Consider the following 16,668-nt stretch of genomic DNA (forward strand, 5'->3'; position numbering starts at 1 on the left):
GTCTTGCCAGGAAATGCCGCCAGACTCCTAAAAAAAAAAAAAAAGTTCAAAGCCATTGAACCTTAGCCATTCAAGAAGCTTGTATGCCAAAACATCAGAAGGTCATCCTTGGACGCCTGAGCCTTAAACGCCAAAAATCCCAAGTTCAAAAAAAAAATCCTTTTGCGAACACCTTCGAGCCTCAACAAAATCAAACATTCTTTTCAAACACCCGCAAACCAGGGGCATTTCGACCCGAACTACGCGGACCTGATCCCCAACTCTTCGGGGGTACGTAGGCAACTTGATCAATTCAGGTTCGGTCAAATCCTTGGGGATAAAAACTAAATCATCCCCTTTTCAAACTTTTGAAGCTAAAAAGCTAAACCATTCTTTGTTAAACCCAAAGCGAACTACGCGGATCTGATCCTCCATTTTTGGGGTACGTAGGTAGTCTGGCAAGACCAGATTCGATCCAAATCGTTTGAACTTCCGATATCTAACCCTTTTGAACCCAAGCCCGCCTAGAAAGTCCTTCTGGTGAACAAGCAGAGGTTCAAAGTCAAGAAGAAAAAATGATGGAGTTTGAAGACCCGCTAGGTTGAAAACCCGGGAGGGCGGTCTAGGCAAAATTTAGGGTCATTTACCCGCTAAGTTGACAACTGAAAATTCAGCTTAGGCAAAAGTTAGGGTATCGAGCCCGCTGGATTGAAAACCCGAAAGGGCGAACCAGGCAAAAGTTAGGGCAAGCGGTCCGCCAGATTGAAAACCTGACAAGGCAATCTGGTCAATGGCAATGACTTCCAACGAAAAAGCGAATCATCAAGATGGAGAAACAGTCTTCAACCAGGGCAAAATCTCGGAGTCCAAGTAGTGCCAGCAAGATTACTTTAACATTCCTCTAAACTAGGGGCATTGAAACCGAGCAATCCGAAAGGGATAATAACCATGACGGAAACACCGAAAGAGGAGAGTAGTGCCTCTTGACATGGTCTTCGAAATACTCTAAGAGTGGCTAAGCCATACCCTTGAAAAATAACACATCAGATCCAAGAGTGAGTCGAAAGCGAGTCGAGTCCTTAAAGCAAAAAGAGTCTTCTTTGATTGAGTCCTTGGAAATCTGTTCCTCCATATTTGTGTTCCCTCTCCTTGCAAAGTCCAAACTGTCGGGTGCTGGAAGAATGGGAGCGTGTCCTCCAAAATGCAAAGAAAATTCAGAGTAAATCCTGGTTTAGGTATCAGAAAGGGCGAGAGACATCTTGTTCAAACCTACCAAAGACCTTAAACCTCCAAAAGTGAGCAATGCAAAAAAAGGGATTCTCAGACCCAGCCATCATGGTGATTGTCCTACTCTCTCCATACAAAAAAAAACTGTGCAACCTCAAGCCTTCATGAAACGAAGCATCTTTTCTTCAACCATCATTGTCCTGCCTCCTTAAAACTCCTGTCATGGAAACACAATATACTAGGGGCATCTTTTATGACTCGCGTCATAAAAGATGTCAAGCACACAAAGGCAATCAGTAATAAGGCCTCTAGCAAGTTAAGATAAGAGGGGTACGAGCACATCTCAAGCCAAACCTCTAAACTCCTCAGTTGATTCCACTCTTCAGAAGAGTCAATTCTCCAAGAAAATCAGTTTCCCAAGCGGAGTCTAGAATTTGCTCGCGCAGCCTTCAATCCCCGGCAAAATCAGAAAAAATGGTCAATATCCAAATCCCTGCAAGTTATCTGAGTCCAATTCTCAGCAAGGAACTCATACTCCCAATTTCCTCGGCAAGAGGCAATCAGTCTAAAAAAAAAAAATCATCATTCGAAATCAATCAATTCTCAGCAATATCACTGTCCTTCCAAGACTCTTCGTGGTTTGTCAGGCAGGCACATCATGGACCCATGCTCCCCGATTGGCTCTTCGTGATATGTCCTTCCAGAAATATCATGGACCCACTATTCATAGTCATTCCATTCATATCTTTTACATGTCATTTGTTTCTGCATGTTGGGCTCTTCATGGCTTATTGTCATGGACCCCAAATTCAATGTTTGGCTCTTCACGGAGTATTGCCGTGGACCCTTGATTCCTTTCTGCTGGGCTCTTCATGGTTTCTTGCCATGGACCTTAGATTCATTGCGTGGCTCTTCACGGTTTGTTGCCGTGGACCCTCGATTACTTCTTGGCTCTTCATGGTCTACCATTCAGGTATACTATGGACCCATGCTCCCCGATTGGCTCTTCGTGATATGTCCTTCCAGAAATATCATGGACCCACTATTCATAGTCATTCCATTCATATCTTTTACATATCATTTGTTTCTGCATGTTGGGCTCTTCATGGCTTATTGTCATGGACCCCAAATTCAATGTTTGGCTCTTCACGGAGTATTGCCGTGGACCCTAAATTCCTTTCTGCTGGGCTCTTCATGGTTTCTTGCCATGGACCCTAGATTCATTGCGTGGCTCTTCACGGAGTATTGCCGTGGACCCTAAATTCCTTTCTGCTGGGCTCTTCATGGTTTCTTGCCATGGACCCTAGATTCATTGCGTGGCTCTTCACGGCTGGTCACCGTGGACCCTCGATTACTTCTTGGCTCTTCATAGCTTATGGCTATGAACCCTTGATTCTCAGTTTTTCTAATCCGCTTATTGTCATGGACCCCAAATTCAATGTTTGGCTCTTCACGGAGTATTGCCGTGGACCCTTGATTCCTTTCTGCTGGGCTCTTCATGGTTTCTTGCCATGGACCTTAGATTCATTGCGTGGCTCTTCACGGTTTGTTGCCGTGGACCCTCGATTACTTCTTGGCTCTTCATGGTCTACCATTCAGGTATACTATGGACCCATGCTCCCCGATTGGCTCTTCGTGATATGTCCTTCCAGAAATATCATGGACCCACTATTCATAGTCATTCCATTCATATCTTTTACATGTCATTTGTTTCTGCATGTTGGGCTCTTCATGGCTTATTGTCATGGACCCCAAATTCAATGTTTGGCTCTTCACGGAGTATTGCCGTGGACCCTTGATTCCTTTCTGCTGGGCTCTTCATGGTTTCTTGCCATGGACCTTAGATTCATTGCGTGGCTCTTCACGGTTTGTTGCCGTGGACCCTCGATTACTTCTTGGCTCTTCATGGTCTACCATTCAGGTATACTATGGACCCATGCTCCCCGATTGGCTCTTCGTGATATGTCCTTCCAGAAATATCATGGACCCACTATTCATAGTCATTCCATTCATATCTTTTACATATCATTTGTTTCTGCATGTTGGGCTCTTCATGGCTTATTGTCATGGACCCCAAATTCAATGTTTGGCTCTTCACGGAGTATTGCCGTGGACCCTAAATTCCTTTCTGCTGGGCTCTTCATGGTTTCTTGCCATGGACCCTAGATTCATTGCGTGGCTCTTCACGGCTGGTCACCGTGGACCCTCGATTACTTCTTGGCTCTTCATAGCTTATGGCTATGAACCCTTGATTCTCAGTTTTTCTAATCCATTAATCACTCAATATCTTTCTTGCAAGGTTCTTCGTGGCTTATTACCACGGACCCCGGATTATGGCTTGGCTCTTCGCGGTTTGTTGCCGTGGACCCTCGATTTCTAGTTTCCTAAAAATAAAAAAATATAAATAAATTTCGTTCCGCGAGGCTCTTCGTGGCTTACTACCATGGACCCTCGATTCCCGTTTGCTTGGCTCTTCACGGTTCACCACCGTGGACCCTCGTTTTCTGCAAGGCTCTTCATGGATTATTACCATGGACCCCTGATCAAAATTTTCATTCAACTGTTGTTCTTCCTTGTCTAATTTGGTGAAAAGCTGGACAACAACTCTCTCTAGTTATTTTGTTGTCAAGTCATGGTCCGTCGTTCCACAGTGTGCCGTCACCCAAGTGCGGAGTCAGGAATACCTGTGTGACCGATGTGTTACTCGAGTGTGACCGATGTGTTACTCGAGTTATTTCTCTGGTGGGAGGCTATCTCACCAATATGTTTTGAATGCTGAGTTATGTGTCCAGCATTTCACCAAATTAATATTAAGTCATGTTGAATGTGAAATTTTAAAACGAAAGTCTCTCTGAGAGCATCTTTGAGAGCATCAAGCCAATAATCAAAATCCTTTTCATTCAAAACCCCTGAGGCATCCCTTCCCTCCAATTCGAGTGAGACCCCTGAGACATCTGTTCCCTCCACGAGTTCAATCTTTGTAAAATAAATTTTGGGCCAGTCAAAATGTGTTGTCTGTTCAGCTTTGACATTCGCGCGACAAGCACACTCTGCCAAAGAGGGGCATCTGTAGACACCCCATTTTGACAAGGCCCTAAACCCGCATATTCGAATAAAATCCCGAGGTCAGACGGAAAATGAATGAAATTAATCCGAGCAAAAGAGAATGTGGGGCCCGCTTGTGTGGGACCCGCCTGTGTGGGACCCGCTTTTGTGGGGCCCGCTTTTGTGGGGCCCGTTTGTGTGGGACCTGCTGATGTGGGGCCCGCTGATGTGGGGCCCGCTTGCGTGGGGCCCGCTTGTGTGGGGCCTGCTGTTGTGGGACCCGCTTATGTGGTCAAAGAGAGAATAAGGACGGTCATCATTTTCTTCGTTTTTAAAGTGGGCGTAATGAGTGGTTTTGGTTTTCGCATGGCATCCAATGCCATTTGAAAATTATTTTTTATTTTTTTTTATTTATTATTTTGCAAAAAAATGGGAAATGGGGGGGGGGACAAGAGGGGGACAAAAAAAAACCCATCATCCTCTCTCATGATGAGTCATGAGAGCCTCCCCAGTCTTCTTCTCTCTCGCAGAGAGAAAAGACCAGAGGAGAGAAAAATCCAGGGGAGGGAACTGGAGAAGAAAAAAACCAGAAAGAAAAAAACCAAAAAAAAGAAAAGAAGGAGAAACAAAAAAAAGAAAAAAAAAAGAAGGAGAAACCAGAGAAAGAAAAAAGAAGGAGAAGCCAGAGAAAAAAAGAAAAGAAGGAAAAACCAGAGGGGAGAGGGAGAGATCTGCAGAGGGGAGAGAGAGAGAGAGGGAGGAGAGATCTGTAGAGAGAGAGAGAGAGAGAGAGAGAGAGAGAGAGAGAGTCTTCTCCTCCGGCAATCCAGCCGGAATCCGGCGAGGCCAAACCCATCTCCGACCAGCCATCCACCGATCACCACCACCTTCTCCGGCATCCTCCCAACCAACCACTGGAGCTCCACCGGCATCCACATCTCCTCCACCCCACCTCCAGCGGGCCCCACATCAGCGGGCCCCACACAAGCACGACTCTGTCAACACCTTCCTGGATCTCTTGTGGCGTAAGTTCATTTTTTTTTTTAATTATTCATTCTTTGCACTACACGGGTCCCACAGCGGGTCCCACATCAGTAGGTCCTACAGCGGGTCCCATATCAGTGGGTCCCACAGCGGGTCCCACATCAGCGGGTCCCGCAGCGGGTCCCACAACAGCGGGTCCCACATCAGCGGGTCCCGCAGCGGGTCCCACAACAGCGGGTCCCACATCAACGAGTCCTACTATGAATAGTAGTTTTGAATAGTACTTATAAATAGTAATTATGAATAGTAGTTTTGAATAGTACTTATAAATAATAATTATGAATAGTAGTTTTGAATAGTACCTATAAATAGTAATTATGAATAGTATTTTTGAATAGTAATCTTGTATAGTAATTATAAATAGTAATTATAACAGTCTTCAGCACAGGAGTCAGTCCTTCAGTCAGTCCAGGAGTTTTTCCTATCATCATAGGGGTTAGGATTCTGTCCATCCTCTCATCAAGTCGTGATCTTTACCCGCTCCTGCAAGGTATAGGATGCTGTCCAACCCTTGCCGAGTTATTTTCCTGTTCGTTCCCCCGCAAAGTATAGGATGATGTCCAACCTTTGCGGGATTCCAGAAGTCTCCCTACCCTTATGATGATAGGATTTTATTCTCTGGTGTCAAAAAAACAACAAAAACATTCCAAAAAACACTTGAAAATTCAAAAACATCTCAAAAACAATTCAAAATCCAAAAACATTTTAAAAATCAAAATTTCAAAAAATCTTGAGTCATGTGCAGAGTAGTTAGGAATTCAGTCCGAACTACGTTGGCTTGATCCCTTTCAACAGGGTACGTAGTGCAGCTTGGGGTCCACATCCCAGGTCCAGCCAAACCTTTAAAAATAAACATTTCAAATATTCCAAAAAAATACAAAAAACTTCAAAATCTTTTCAAAAAGATCTTCCCCTAGAGTTAGGAGTCTGTCCTAGATATTTAGGGTGTTTTAGAGTTAGGAGTCGGTCCTGATTTGTATTGATATGGTGTGTCCTGTCGTGTGAGTGTCCCTAGAGTTAGGAGGCCTCAAGTCGATCGGTTAGACATTTAGTCGAATCGATGGCTAGACTAGGAAGCATATAGTCAACCCATGGTTTTCCTTAGAATGCACAGCCTAGGTACACATAGGATGTAGGGCCCACCTGCATTAGCCTAAGGCTAATCAACTTGCATTAGTTAGGGCATATAGAGTCCTAAAAATTACAATCCACTTGAATTTAAGCAATCGCACAAAAAGCTTTAAAAACTAGTCGAGTCTAGTTGATCGAGTCTAGGATAGCGGTCCTAGAGGTTTAGGCATTGTAGTTTAGCATAGGACACCGAACTACGTTGGCTCTGATTCTTCCCGAGGCCGGGATACGTAGTGCAGCTAGGATGGATGGTCATCCTGGTCCGAGTCAAGTATTGCATTAGAGTCTAGGGTTTGTCGTGTCGGGTCGTGTGTCGAGTCGTGTTGTGTTGTGTGTTTTGCTGTGTTTTCTTATTTTTATGTACAGATCCTATACCTTTAGCTGTAACATGCATGTGCTTGTCCACCAGAACTTAGACACCAATTAGGCATGGCACTCATAACCTAGCTATTCTTAGGCGACATATCTTTCATTTCTTTTGTGTGTGCTTCTTATTCATCTCCGAGACATGCATGATTAGCTAGACGTTATCTCGGAGATATTCGTTCTCATTTCGCATGATTTTCGCCCAAAACTCTTCAAAATTAATAATAAATGGCATAAGAGACCAGGTGCTAGCACTTGGGCGAATTGGGGGCGCCTAATCCCTTCCCCATTCGTCATCAGGCACGAACCCTATTTTATATCTCTGGTTATCCGTTGCAACAGAGCACAGCATGGGATCCAGGGCCCACTTCCTTGGATGGCGACTCTTCTTTGTTTAAGGTACGCCTCGAATCTGGGCTAGTCCCCGAATCGAGAGGTATCTCACTTTACATCGCCGCTCATGCTGTGAGGGGCACTCTTTCGAGAGTTCCTTGGTGGGGCTCTCCTTCACGTGGACGATCTAGAGAGACTCGCGCGGGGGCCCGTCCCCTCACGCCCGTCCCGGATCGGGGTCCACAGATATCATGGAGCATTATGCCTTGTATTGATCAAGGCACCACACCAAGGCGGTAGAGAGGACCAAGGTTTAAAATTTTGGTTTCGGACCTTGAAATTTCTAAATTTCAAAATTTCGGTCGAAATCTGGTACAAAATGAAAAAACAATATTTTATTCATTATTAAATTTCGGCCGAAATTACCGAAATTTCGGTGAAATATTAAATTAATATTAAAAAAACAGATTTTTTGTGTCAAATTTCGGAAAAACCGAAATTTCGACCGAAATTCCGAAATTTTGGCCAAAATAAATGACCATTTCAATTTTGTGTGGTTTCGGTGTTGGTCTCCACCGAAATCCAAAATTTAAAACCATGGAGAGGACATCACATCCAATATTATGCAAGGAAAGGGGTTTTCTTTTCATTGAGTCATCCACAGTGTCGCCTGTGCAGTATCTAATCCTTGACTAACGATTCTGGGTGTTGAAGTATTAATGGTCAAGTAACACGTGCTCTCACGTCTTAAGCTTTTGGAGTAAATGGTTGTTTCACACCAGGGCTTCCTACAAGTTAGAATTAAGACTTGTGGGCCCTCTTGGCTAATAACCTTTAAGAATTCTCACTCAATACGCAACGATATATGGCCCTTACTTATTTGATATTATAATATGTCATGTCTTAGAATTAAGACTTGTGGGCCTTAGATTTGATCATTGAGATCATATGGGTTTTTTTTTCAGTAGGTAAGCTGGGGTTTGGCGTATGGTTTAGGGTTTAGAGACGAGACATTACAAGTAGTATGTAGCTTGTACTAAATGAATAATACAAATTTGTAAAAATTAATATATAAGATCTTAAGGGGAGTGATAAATCGACCCTCATATATCTTAAATCGCCCCCCTATGTCTCTCTCTCTCTCTCCTCTGTTTTAGAGAGAGAGGGGTCGATTTATCACTGCCTGATTTTAATTGCAATTTGTAAACTGGATTTATAGAAGGCACAATGAAACATTTAACTTATCTAAGGGTCAAGATTGTCCGATTGGGTTGATTCTAGGTACATGGCCTACAAATGCAGGGTCCCACCAATATGATAATGCCTCGATGCTAGTATTTTCAAAAAGGTCTATAAAATTCGTTTGCGAATGGCATTAGTGTTAAATTAGGTAAGACCCAGGGGCATTTCCCGTTCACTCAAGTCGATTGAAAGGGTTTAGGGTTTTTTGGGGTTTGTTGTATCTTCTATAAAAACCACTTTCTATCCTTTTGTACCCAAGGGTCAGGGTTAGGGTTAGGGTTCCTTCTTCTTCTCAAACTCTCCTTGCTCTTCCTGTACCATCTCACTGCAATTCTGATGGACTGAATTTTGGTGAGCTGGTAGAGGAAGTGATCGGATCGGCTTGATTCATTTAATTGATGAACCAATTGTGCCTTCATTAATCCCAGATAAACTGATTCTAGTGTTTATCTGATTCATAGGAGGCCAATAGCAATCAAGGAAGTTTCGCTGATAAATGCCTTTTTTATTTATCCGAAGGTGTTTTACTAGTAGCTTTCCCTTACATTATTTGTTCCATTTCGTATTTATCGATTTTGGGATTGGGATTTGATTCTTTTGCTATATATTTTTATTTATGAATGTTGTGGGTTACTTCTTCTTCTTTTCAACTTCAATGGATTGCTAGCTTCCTAATATTCATTTTGGGTTTCTAGTTCTAAACTTTTGCTTGGTCTGTTTGCCTAATTGGATTTTGTTTCATGAATTAATTGGTAAGCTATGGGTTTGAAGTATAATAAGCCAATTTTTTTATTTTCAATTAGATCATGGGTTTTTCAAAGTCAGTGGTTTTTTTTTTCTCAAACATTTTGCATTTCTTTAGAGGCAAGTTTACATCACTACATTTCTTTAGAGGGTCAGTAGTGCCTAAAAACTCAGGAAAAGGCTCATTTTTACCTGGGTTTTCTGTTTCCTGGTTTTTCAGGCTTTTCTTGCCCTCTCCTCACTCACCCCCTATCTGGTCTATCCCTACAGTTGGGTAAGTGCTTACCCAGCAGAGGGTGGGAGAGGGCGCATGGTTGCAACCATGAAAAATCAATCTATGAAGAAAGTTCTTAAATTGTGAAGAGGCTATTTGTTCGGTTCATTATTCTTCTATGAGTAATGAAATATTAGTGGGCACAAATATAAAAGAGAAGGTGGGAATGGGCCTGAAAGAGACTTAGAAAGAAAGATCGAAGAGAGCATAAGAAATCCCTACAAATAGTGAAGCAGGGTAATATATTTTCACTGTTATTAGGGATTTCTCATCCCATCACTGTATCCTCTCCATCACTCCCACTTAAGAAATGAAAAATATTTTCAGTGTTATTGGGACAATGAAAATTCCATGAAATGATTTTTCACGGTTGCCTAACCTGATCTTGAGGGGGAATAGAGAGATCGAGACTGTTGATCTTGTTGAGCTTCACAAAATGACTCACATGGGACCTAAGATTATCCAATCCAGTTCTCAATGTCATTTGGATGGTGTTGCCATTCGATTGATCTGATCACGTAAACAAAGATAGAAGTGGAGCCCAATCAAGGAATCCTAAGCTTTTAAGCAGATATAGATGGAGTCTCTCTTACCTTTTTCAAGGAAAAAAAATGTATCCACTTCCATGTGTTGGCAATCATGAAAATTTTCCACGGAAAATTAGTATATCAAATCAAAGTATGCCAGATTGCCAGAGTAAGAAGATTGGGAGGAGAGACTTGAGATGGCATGACTTATAACGAATCAATTGTGGCCCGCACGATGATCCAGGCCATTCATTTAGTCAACCCCACGATGGATGGCCCTTGGCACGCAAATCACACTGATTGGACTATCTTAACATTTTGATTGAAGGACCAACACAAAAGTTTCTGATAATCTACATTCTACGGGCAAAAATCCATCTCCAAGTGGCTTATAACTCTTTAATTGGTTCAACTATGCCTATCCACAGCTGGGCCTACCAGACGGTACATCTAGATCATCAGATAGTCCACCAGATGGATGGTGGATATTGGTAAATTAGCACAAGAGAGATAGTGGGGTCCAGTGTTATGGCTGTAGTTCAGTTGCGAGTTGATGTACAGAAAAGGATTTATTGTCGACATGTATGAGAAATGTGGAGACGTGAACAAGGGGCTTCATGTTTTCTATACCAAATAGCAAACAAGTGAATAAATAAACACATAGAAGTTCTTAAAATTCAGGCAACTAATAGAATTGATGTGTTCGGGTTTTGAAAGGTGGTTCTTGATTAAAGAACCTGTACAACAGGTTTGGATATGCTGTTTGTATTTATATTTTTTGGGGTTCTAATAGGTTCCAGAAAGCTCTCTGTAGTATGTTAAAAGGCTAGTTTGGTCTAGGATGCTGGAGAGATTTGGATAAGGATATTATAAGGACAGATTTTTTCCCCCATAGGCATTCCATTGATATGATTCCTTCTTTCTATATAACTTTGTGCTTTAGATCTTGGAGTTTGATCAATTCAATCAGCTATTTTTTTGTTGGTTTAGATGCATGTTTTTTTCTCTTCTATTTTCATGTCCAAAGAAGATGTAGTGCAACTTTCAGTTTTATGATTAGCTATGGTATAAGCTAGGAGACTAATCAACGATTTTCGGTACAATGTGTGGTTCTTAATATGCTCGATCAGGGGTTTTTTTTGTTTTTTTTTTGTCTAAATCACGTTTCTACTTGAGTAATCTTTCTATGGGGTCTTTAGCTCAAATTCAGTAGAGCACCTGAGAAATGGGATTGCCCCAGTATTTCTCCAGAGGATGGTGATTCGAATCCACCAAGATCCCAAACTTCGCAGTCTAATTTATTCATTTGAACCAACTTGATGAAAGGAACTCTCAAACTCAATGTCCTCCAAACTGAAAAACAAATAATTCAGAAAACACTAAACAACCCCAGGGAATGGGCTACTTAAGAGACACTCCCAACTTTATGCTTCTATGTTATTCATAGTGTGGACTGCATAAGAGATGCATCTCTTAAATTCGCATAAATGGACTGTTTGCAAGCAACTTGGGCAACTTAGGAGATTGACTTTCCCTTGGTTCAAGGCCATTATGAGAGACCTTTCTCCCTGCAAAATAAATGGATTAAATTTACAACAATGGAGATATCAATATCTTCCATATGAGGAGATACAAATCTATAGTAGCGGAAACATAAATAGCTTGTCAGGAGAGATCATGACTCATTTAGCCTAGGAAACTTTTGGTTCCATGATTGTGAGTTCTAATACATTCAATTGATTCCCTACCAACTTATGCTAGACGAAAAGGAATAGCATACAGCTGAAATGATAAATAATATGCATGACTAATTATGTCATATAGTTGAAGTTAGTAGGATCGACAGATGTTATTTCATTATTAAATTCAGTTCTTAGCGTCCTAAGGGAAAGAAACAAATCATGGAAATGAAACAACAAAAAGAGGAAAACTCACTTTCTAATCTTATAACTTTATTTTCCATTTTATACAATCTACCTCACTTTTTCTTCTTTTTCTGGCTGTGGTTGTGGGAGGACACCCTCTTTGCAGTAATTAATGTTATATTGTATTGGTGATACTGTGACTTTGTAGGGCAAGCAATTCCCATGTTTGTATGTTTAGAGATACTACCACTGTGGTTGTTCTTCCTCTCGGTTCCAAATGGGATTCTAAAACCATGACTCACTCTTCCAATTCTAGATGACCTTTGTATGTAAATATCCAGCACAAAGCTGCGTGGGACCATTTATTACTGTCAGAGCTCCATATTTGCATGCAAGGGGATAGTGTTGTGTGAGTTTCATTGAATATAGTAATAACCATAGTTTTAAATCTCCATTGAAACTGACACGAGAAATGACAAAAGCGTTCTGAAATGTTTCTGTTTACATCCTCACCGAACACAAACCGAAATCGAAACAAATAGTGAAACCTAAATTTACGTAGTTACATAATTATATGTATATGAATTGCATGTGCCATATGGTGTCTTTATTATGTAGAAATATTTATATGAATTAATAATGAAATGGGGGTATGCAGTGAATTATCACATGTCATTAGGTGTTCAATGTAGATAAACTATTATAAGTGATTTTTTTGCTTATGTGATAGAGTTGTACTTTTTTCGTGTGTATTTGTGCTTATTCTATTGCTTTGTGAAGTTTCATCTTAAATCTTCATCATTTGAATATATTTTCATACATTTCCATAATCTTATACGATTTTAACCAAAATTTCCGCCTGAAACCGGCATGTTTCCATTTCCATTGTGACCAAAACACATATCGAAATCGAAACCTGAAACCTTGGTAATGACATTACACTTCGTATATCGAACCCTCAGTGCAATCTTGGTGGTAGTATGATGTGACCTGACAACAATCTCAATGATTTGAAAAATGCAAAAGAACTGAAATCAACATGATGCTCTTCGGCATCATTTACTCAGTGAATTTGGATCCACAACTGAATTCAGCGGAGGATTAATCCAACCAAGGGAATTGGTCTTGTGAAATAATAATATGTCAACGGAGATTTGTATTTCTTGTTTCTAACAGTCTGAACATTCTTGCAGCGATGAGAGGCTTGAGTGCTACGATTCTAAGTAGATAACAAGGGCGGTTCCAAGTAGGTGAAAAGGCTCTATGATTTCAATGACATGAGAAGCTTGAGAGTGCTAAGCTTTCCTGTAGTTTCTTGTTCTTCATATTACATAGGCCATTTGAGCAAATGAAACTTACTCTGCCCACCGATATATTGTCTTGGCCCTTATCACTTACAGCGAAAAAAACCTCCCGGTAGTTTCTTCTTCATCATATCATACTGGGCATTTGAGCTGACGGAAGTTACTCTACCAACTGATATTCTCTGGGTCCCTGTCACTTAGCAGCGACCAACTCCACCAAGAAGAAATGATAGCATGCCTGTTCATACACTTCAAAAGACATCGGTGCGACTAGTTTGGTCAAATTGGATGATTTTCTGGTTGCTATCTAAAGGTAAATGTTTATGTAGCAACCACTGGAAATTTCTTGCTCAAGAAATTCTTTGAATTATTAACTCTGCTTATTGATTTTGACTTCAAATGACATCAACTTTCCTTCAGTACCTTGAAATTGTGCACTGCAAGAATTTTTTTCTCAATTTCTGAGTCCATTTACTTCCAAGCTAACACATTTCTAGCCAAACATATTTTCCTTTTTCTATCTTTGATTGTATGTATGTGTGTGTACCCATGTATGTAATGCATGCATGCATGCATGTACGTACACCATTTATATAGCTGTACTTTATTCCAACTATTCCAGACATCTCTGCCTTGCACTTTTGTGAACTAGAACTATATAAATATATAATAGATATCCTTTTACATTCTAATGTAACTGCAGAAATGGTGCTTCCATGCTGGGTTTTAAAAGGTCACTGTGTCCAACACTGATGCCCATAATCACTAGTTGAGTATGAGGAATGCTAGGACCAATCGCAAAACAACTCAATTGCAATTGACATAAACAGTTTGAAATGGACATCCTAAAGCACAAACAAACAGGTCGCCTGTTATCTAGGCAAGGTGCCTATTTCAAATGGCATATATTCCCCTGAAAGTATGCAAACTTAGCATGTGTTATCAATCATTCCTACAAGGTAAAAAGGGAAGCAAGCTATAAATTAAAGCATAGCAAGGCGAACACAAAACTAACCAGCCGAAGAGCATTATTGAGAAACGAGTATGTTTCCCAGAGAAGCCCAGGAATTCACCAAGAAGGCAGATCAGATTTCAAATACTATATGCCAGATGAGATAATACTATCACTTGCTACTTTCAGGGTCATCAGAAACAGGCTTGACTCAATATTGAATACACATTTTTGCATCTAAACAAAAACTCAAAATGGCAATGAGAATGATAGATTAGGACGTTGAAGTCTAATTGCCAACGTATATCGAAACATCTAACAGTAACCCTTGCTTAATTGAAGATCTCAACATGCATAAACTGCAATATAAAAAAGGAGTCCTGGCCTATAAAACCTGTAACCATCTCATAGAAATGCAAGCAAATATAATTAGAAGTCTCCAAGCTCATGCATACAGTTTACCTGCATACAGTTTTCAATAGATAACGCTAAATCTAGGGTAAATAAAACAGGAAATATTGCATTGAATCTTGCTGAATTTGGTAATAACTTCTCTTAATTCAATTGCAGTTCTTAAGTAACACTTTAAGCTTTGGATATCATAAACACTAAAAGAAACTTCACATAAACCATTTCCTTTCTAATAAACAAGCATTCAAATCGCAAACCTCCAAGCCAGTGTTAGTTCTGCCTGTAAGCAATATAATTTGCAACAGAAATCAAGGGTGCTGCCTTCTCAGGATCAAAATCCAAGAGCTGATCTTTAGCTTCCTTGTTCAGCTGCTCAGCAAACTCCCTAGATTTTTCAAGACCCAACAATTTCGGATAAGTAACCTTATCCGCAACCAAATCCTTCCCCGCAGTCTTCCCTAATTCTTGTGAGGACTTTGTAACATCAAGGATATCATCCACAACTTGAAAGAGCAACCCAATACACCTCGCGAATTTTCTCAATTTCTCAACTTCTTCATCTGAACCACCTCCCAATATAGCCCCTATCACAACCGCGCCTTCCAACAAGGCTGAAGTCTTATGAACATGGATGAATTCAAGCTGGTCCAATCCAACATCCTTCAATCCCGCCGAACTGATATCAACCACTTGACCAGCGACTAGTCCTTCTGACCCAATTGCCTTCGCAAGCTCACCGATTGCGCGAACAATTTTATTCGGCGAGATTACCTGAGTTGCAGTGGCCATGTGCTCGAATGCGAATGCGAGCAGGGCATCCCCTGCCAAGACTGCCACTTCCTCGCCGAAAACCTTATGATTTGTGGGTTTTCCTCTTCTAAGATCATCATTGTCCATACAAGGGAGGTCATCATGGATCAAAGACATGGTGTGGATCATTTCCACAGCACAGGAAGAGGGCATGGCCGTAATTTCAGACCCGCCCACGAGCTCGCAAGCTGCAATGCAGAGCACCGGCCGGACTCGTTTGCCTCCGGCGAGGAGTGAGTAACGCATCGCCTCGTGGATTTTCTCAGGCTCCCTCACAATTACAGCCTTGTCAAGGGCTTGATTCACAGAATTAGCCTTCTCAATCATGTAACTCTTGAAATCAAATCCTGAATTGGAGTTTTGGGTCTCTTGGGCTTCGGGGTTATTCTCATCTTGTTCTACTTTCGCAAGATGGGTTGCAAAAACAGAGGTTTTTGAAGTTGAAAGACAAAAAGGGGATAGGGGTTTTGAGACTCTGGTTCTTACTGGGTTGAACATCAAACATTTGCCAAGCTCTGATCCAGTTGAAAAGTTCAACTTAGAGCATGTTTGAGGAATCAAAACCCAAGAACCCAAATTCCCAAAAGAACCCATTTTTTCGCAGGATTTGCTTTGAATGAGAAAGCAGTGTGGAGGAACAATTAGGGTTAGAAATAGGGGCAAATTCGAGCATTTATCCCCATGCAAAGCATCTTTTCGGATTTTTTGCAGCAAAGATAGAAACCCCAACAGTTGTATAAGATTTCCAGGCTTTTTTGGCTCATGAAAGGACACGTTTACAAAGAGAGAGTTATAGGTGAGAGGAGAGAGAGATACCGGCCATTAACACCATAACCCACTAATTATACAAAGATGGAAATTTCTATCAGAAAAAGAGCAGCACCCACTCAAGATACAAAGATTGAAGAATCTAGAAAGCCATCCAAAAGATAGGATTTTGGAAGATGGCCTGAATCACATGGTCTGCTTTGTTGGAACAAATAATTTTCCTAGTTGGAAATGGAAAGAGCAAGGAAAATGACTCCTTGTCTCGCTCAAGAGAAATCGGCCGACTCAACCAGTTCAAAGAACAAAGTTTTTGTATGGTTGAGATGAATGCGACATAATCCAAATTGTCCAACCAATTGTTAAGGGCCTCTACTGGGCTGTCAATTTTAAAACTCGATAGATGGTAGGGTTAAGATCATCTTATTGAGAAGATTTTTTGGGCACACCCCTATCTATGCCAAGGCCCAACCAATGAATTGTTTGGATCAACCAAACAATGTGGTCCCACTCTATTTCCGGTCGACCGACCAGTTAAGTTATCCCCACGGTGGAAACTCTTTTTCGAACCTTACCTAGGTCAAGCTTCTCATGCACTTTTCACACAGTGAACCGTTCATGTAGTGGGCCTATTCCAAATATGCCAAGG

At 41.1% G+C, this 16,668-nt stretch overlaps 1 protein-coding gene and 1 non-coding gene across 2 annotated transcripts; one reads left to right on the top strand and one right to left on the bottom strand.

Moving 5' to 3' along the window:
• The first annotated feature begins 8,788 nt into the window (after positions 1 to 8,788).
• On the top strand, positions 8,789 to 8,916 carry LOC143876314 (small nucleolar RNA snoR83). The gene has a single exon (XR_013250370.1). It is a non-coding gene; the product is annotated as a small nucleolar RNA snoR83 (small nucleolar RNA).
• Positions 8,917 to 11,187: 2,271 nt separating this feature from the next.
• On the bottom strand, positions 11,188 to 16,271 carry GGPS1 (geranylgeranyl pyrophosphate synthase 1). Its single transcript, XM_077377131.1, has 2 exons — positions 14,702 to 16,271; positions 11,188 to 11,480 (listed from the first exon to the last, which is right to left on the bottom strand). Exon 1 carries the CDS (start codon positions 15,846 to 15,848, stop codon positions 14,715 to 14,717), a length of 1,134 nt encoding a protein of 377 aa, XP_077233246.1. The 5' UTR covers positions 15,849 to 16,271; the 3' UTR covers positions 11,188 to 11,480; positions 14,702 to 14,714.
• Positions 16,272 to 16,668: the final 397 nt, after the last annotated feature.

Source organism: Tasmannia lanceolata, unplaced genomic scaffold (genome assembly GCF_043159265.1).
Source record: "Tasmannia lanceolata isolate RefF3 unplaced genomic scaffold, GAP_Taslan_0.1 ptg000004l, whole genome shotgun sequence".
Classification (NCBI taxonomy): domain Eukaryota; kingdom Viridiplantae; phylum Streptophyta; class Magnoliopsida; order Canellales; family Winteraceae; genus Tasmannia; species Tasmannia lanceolata.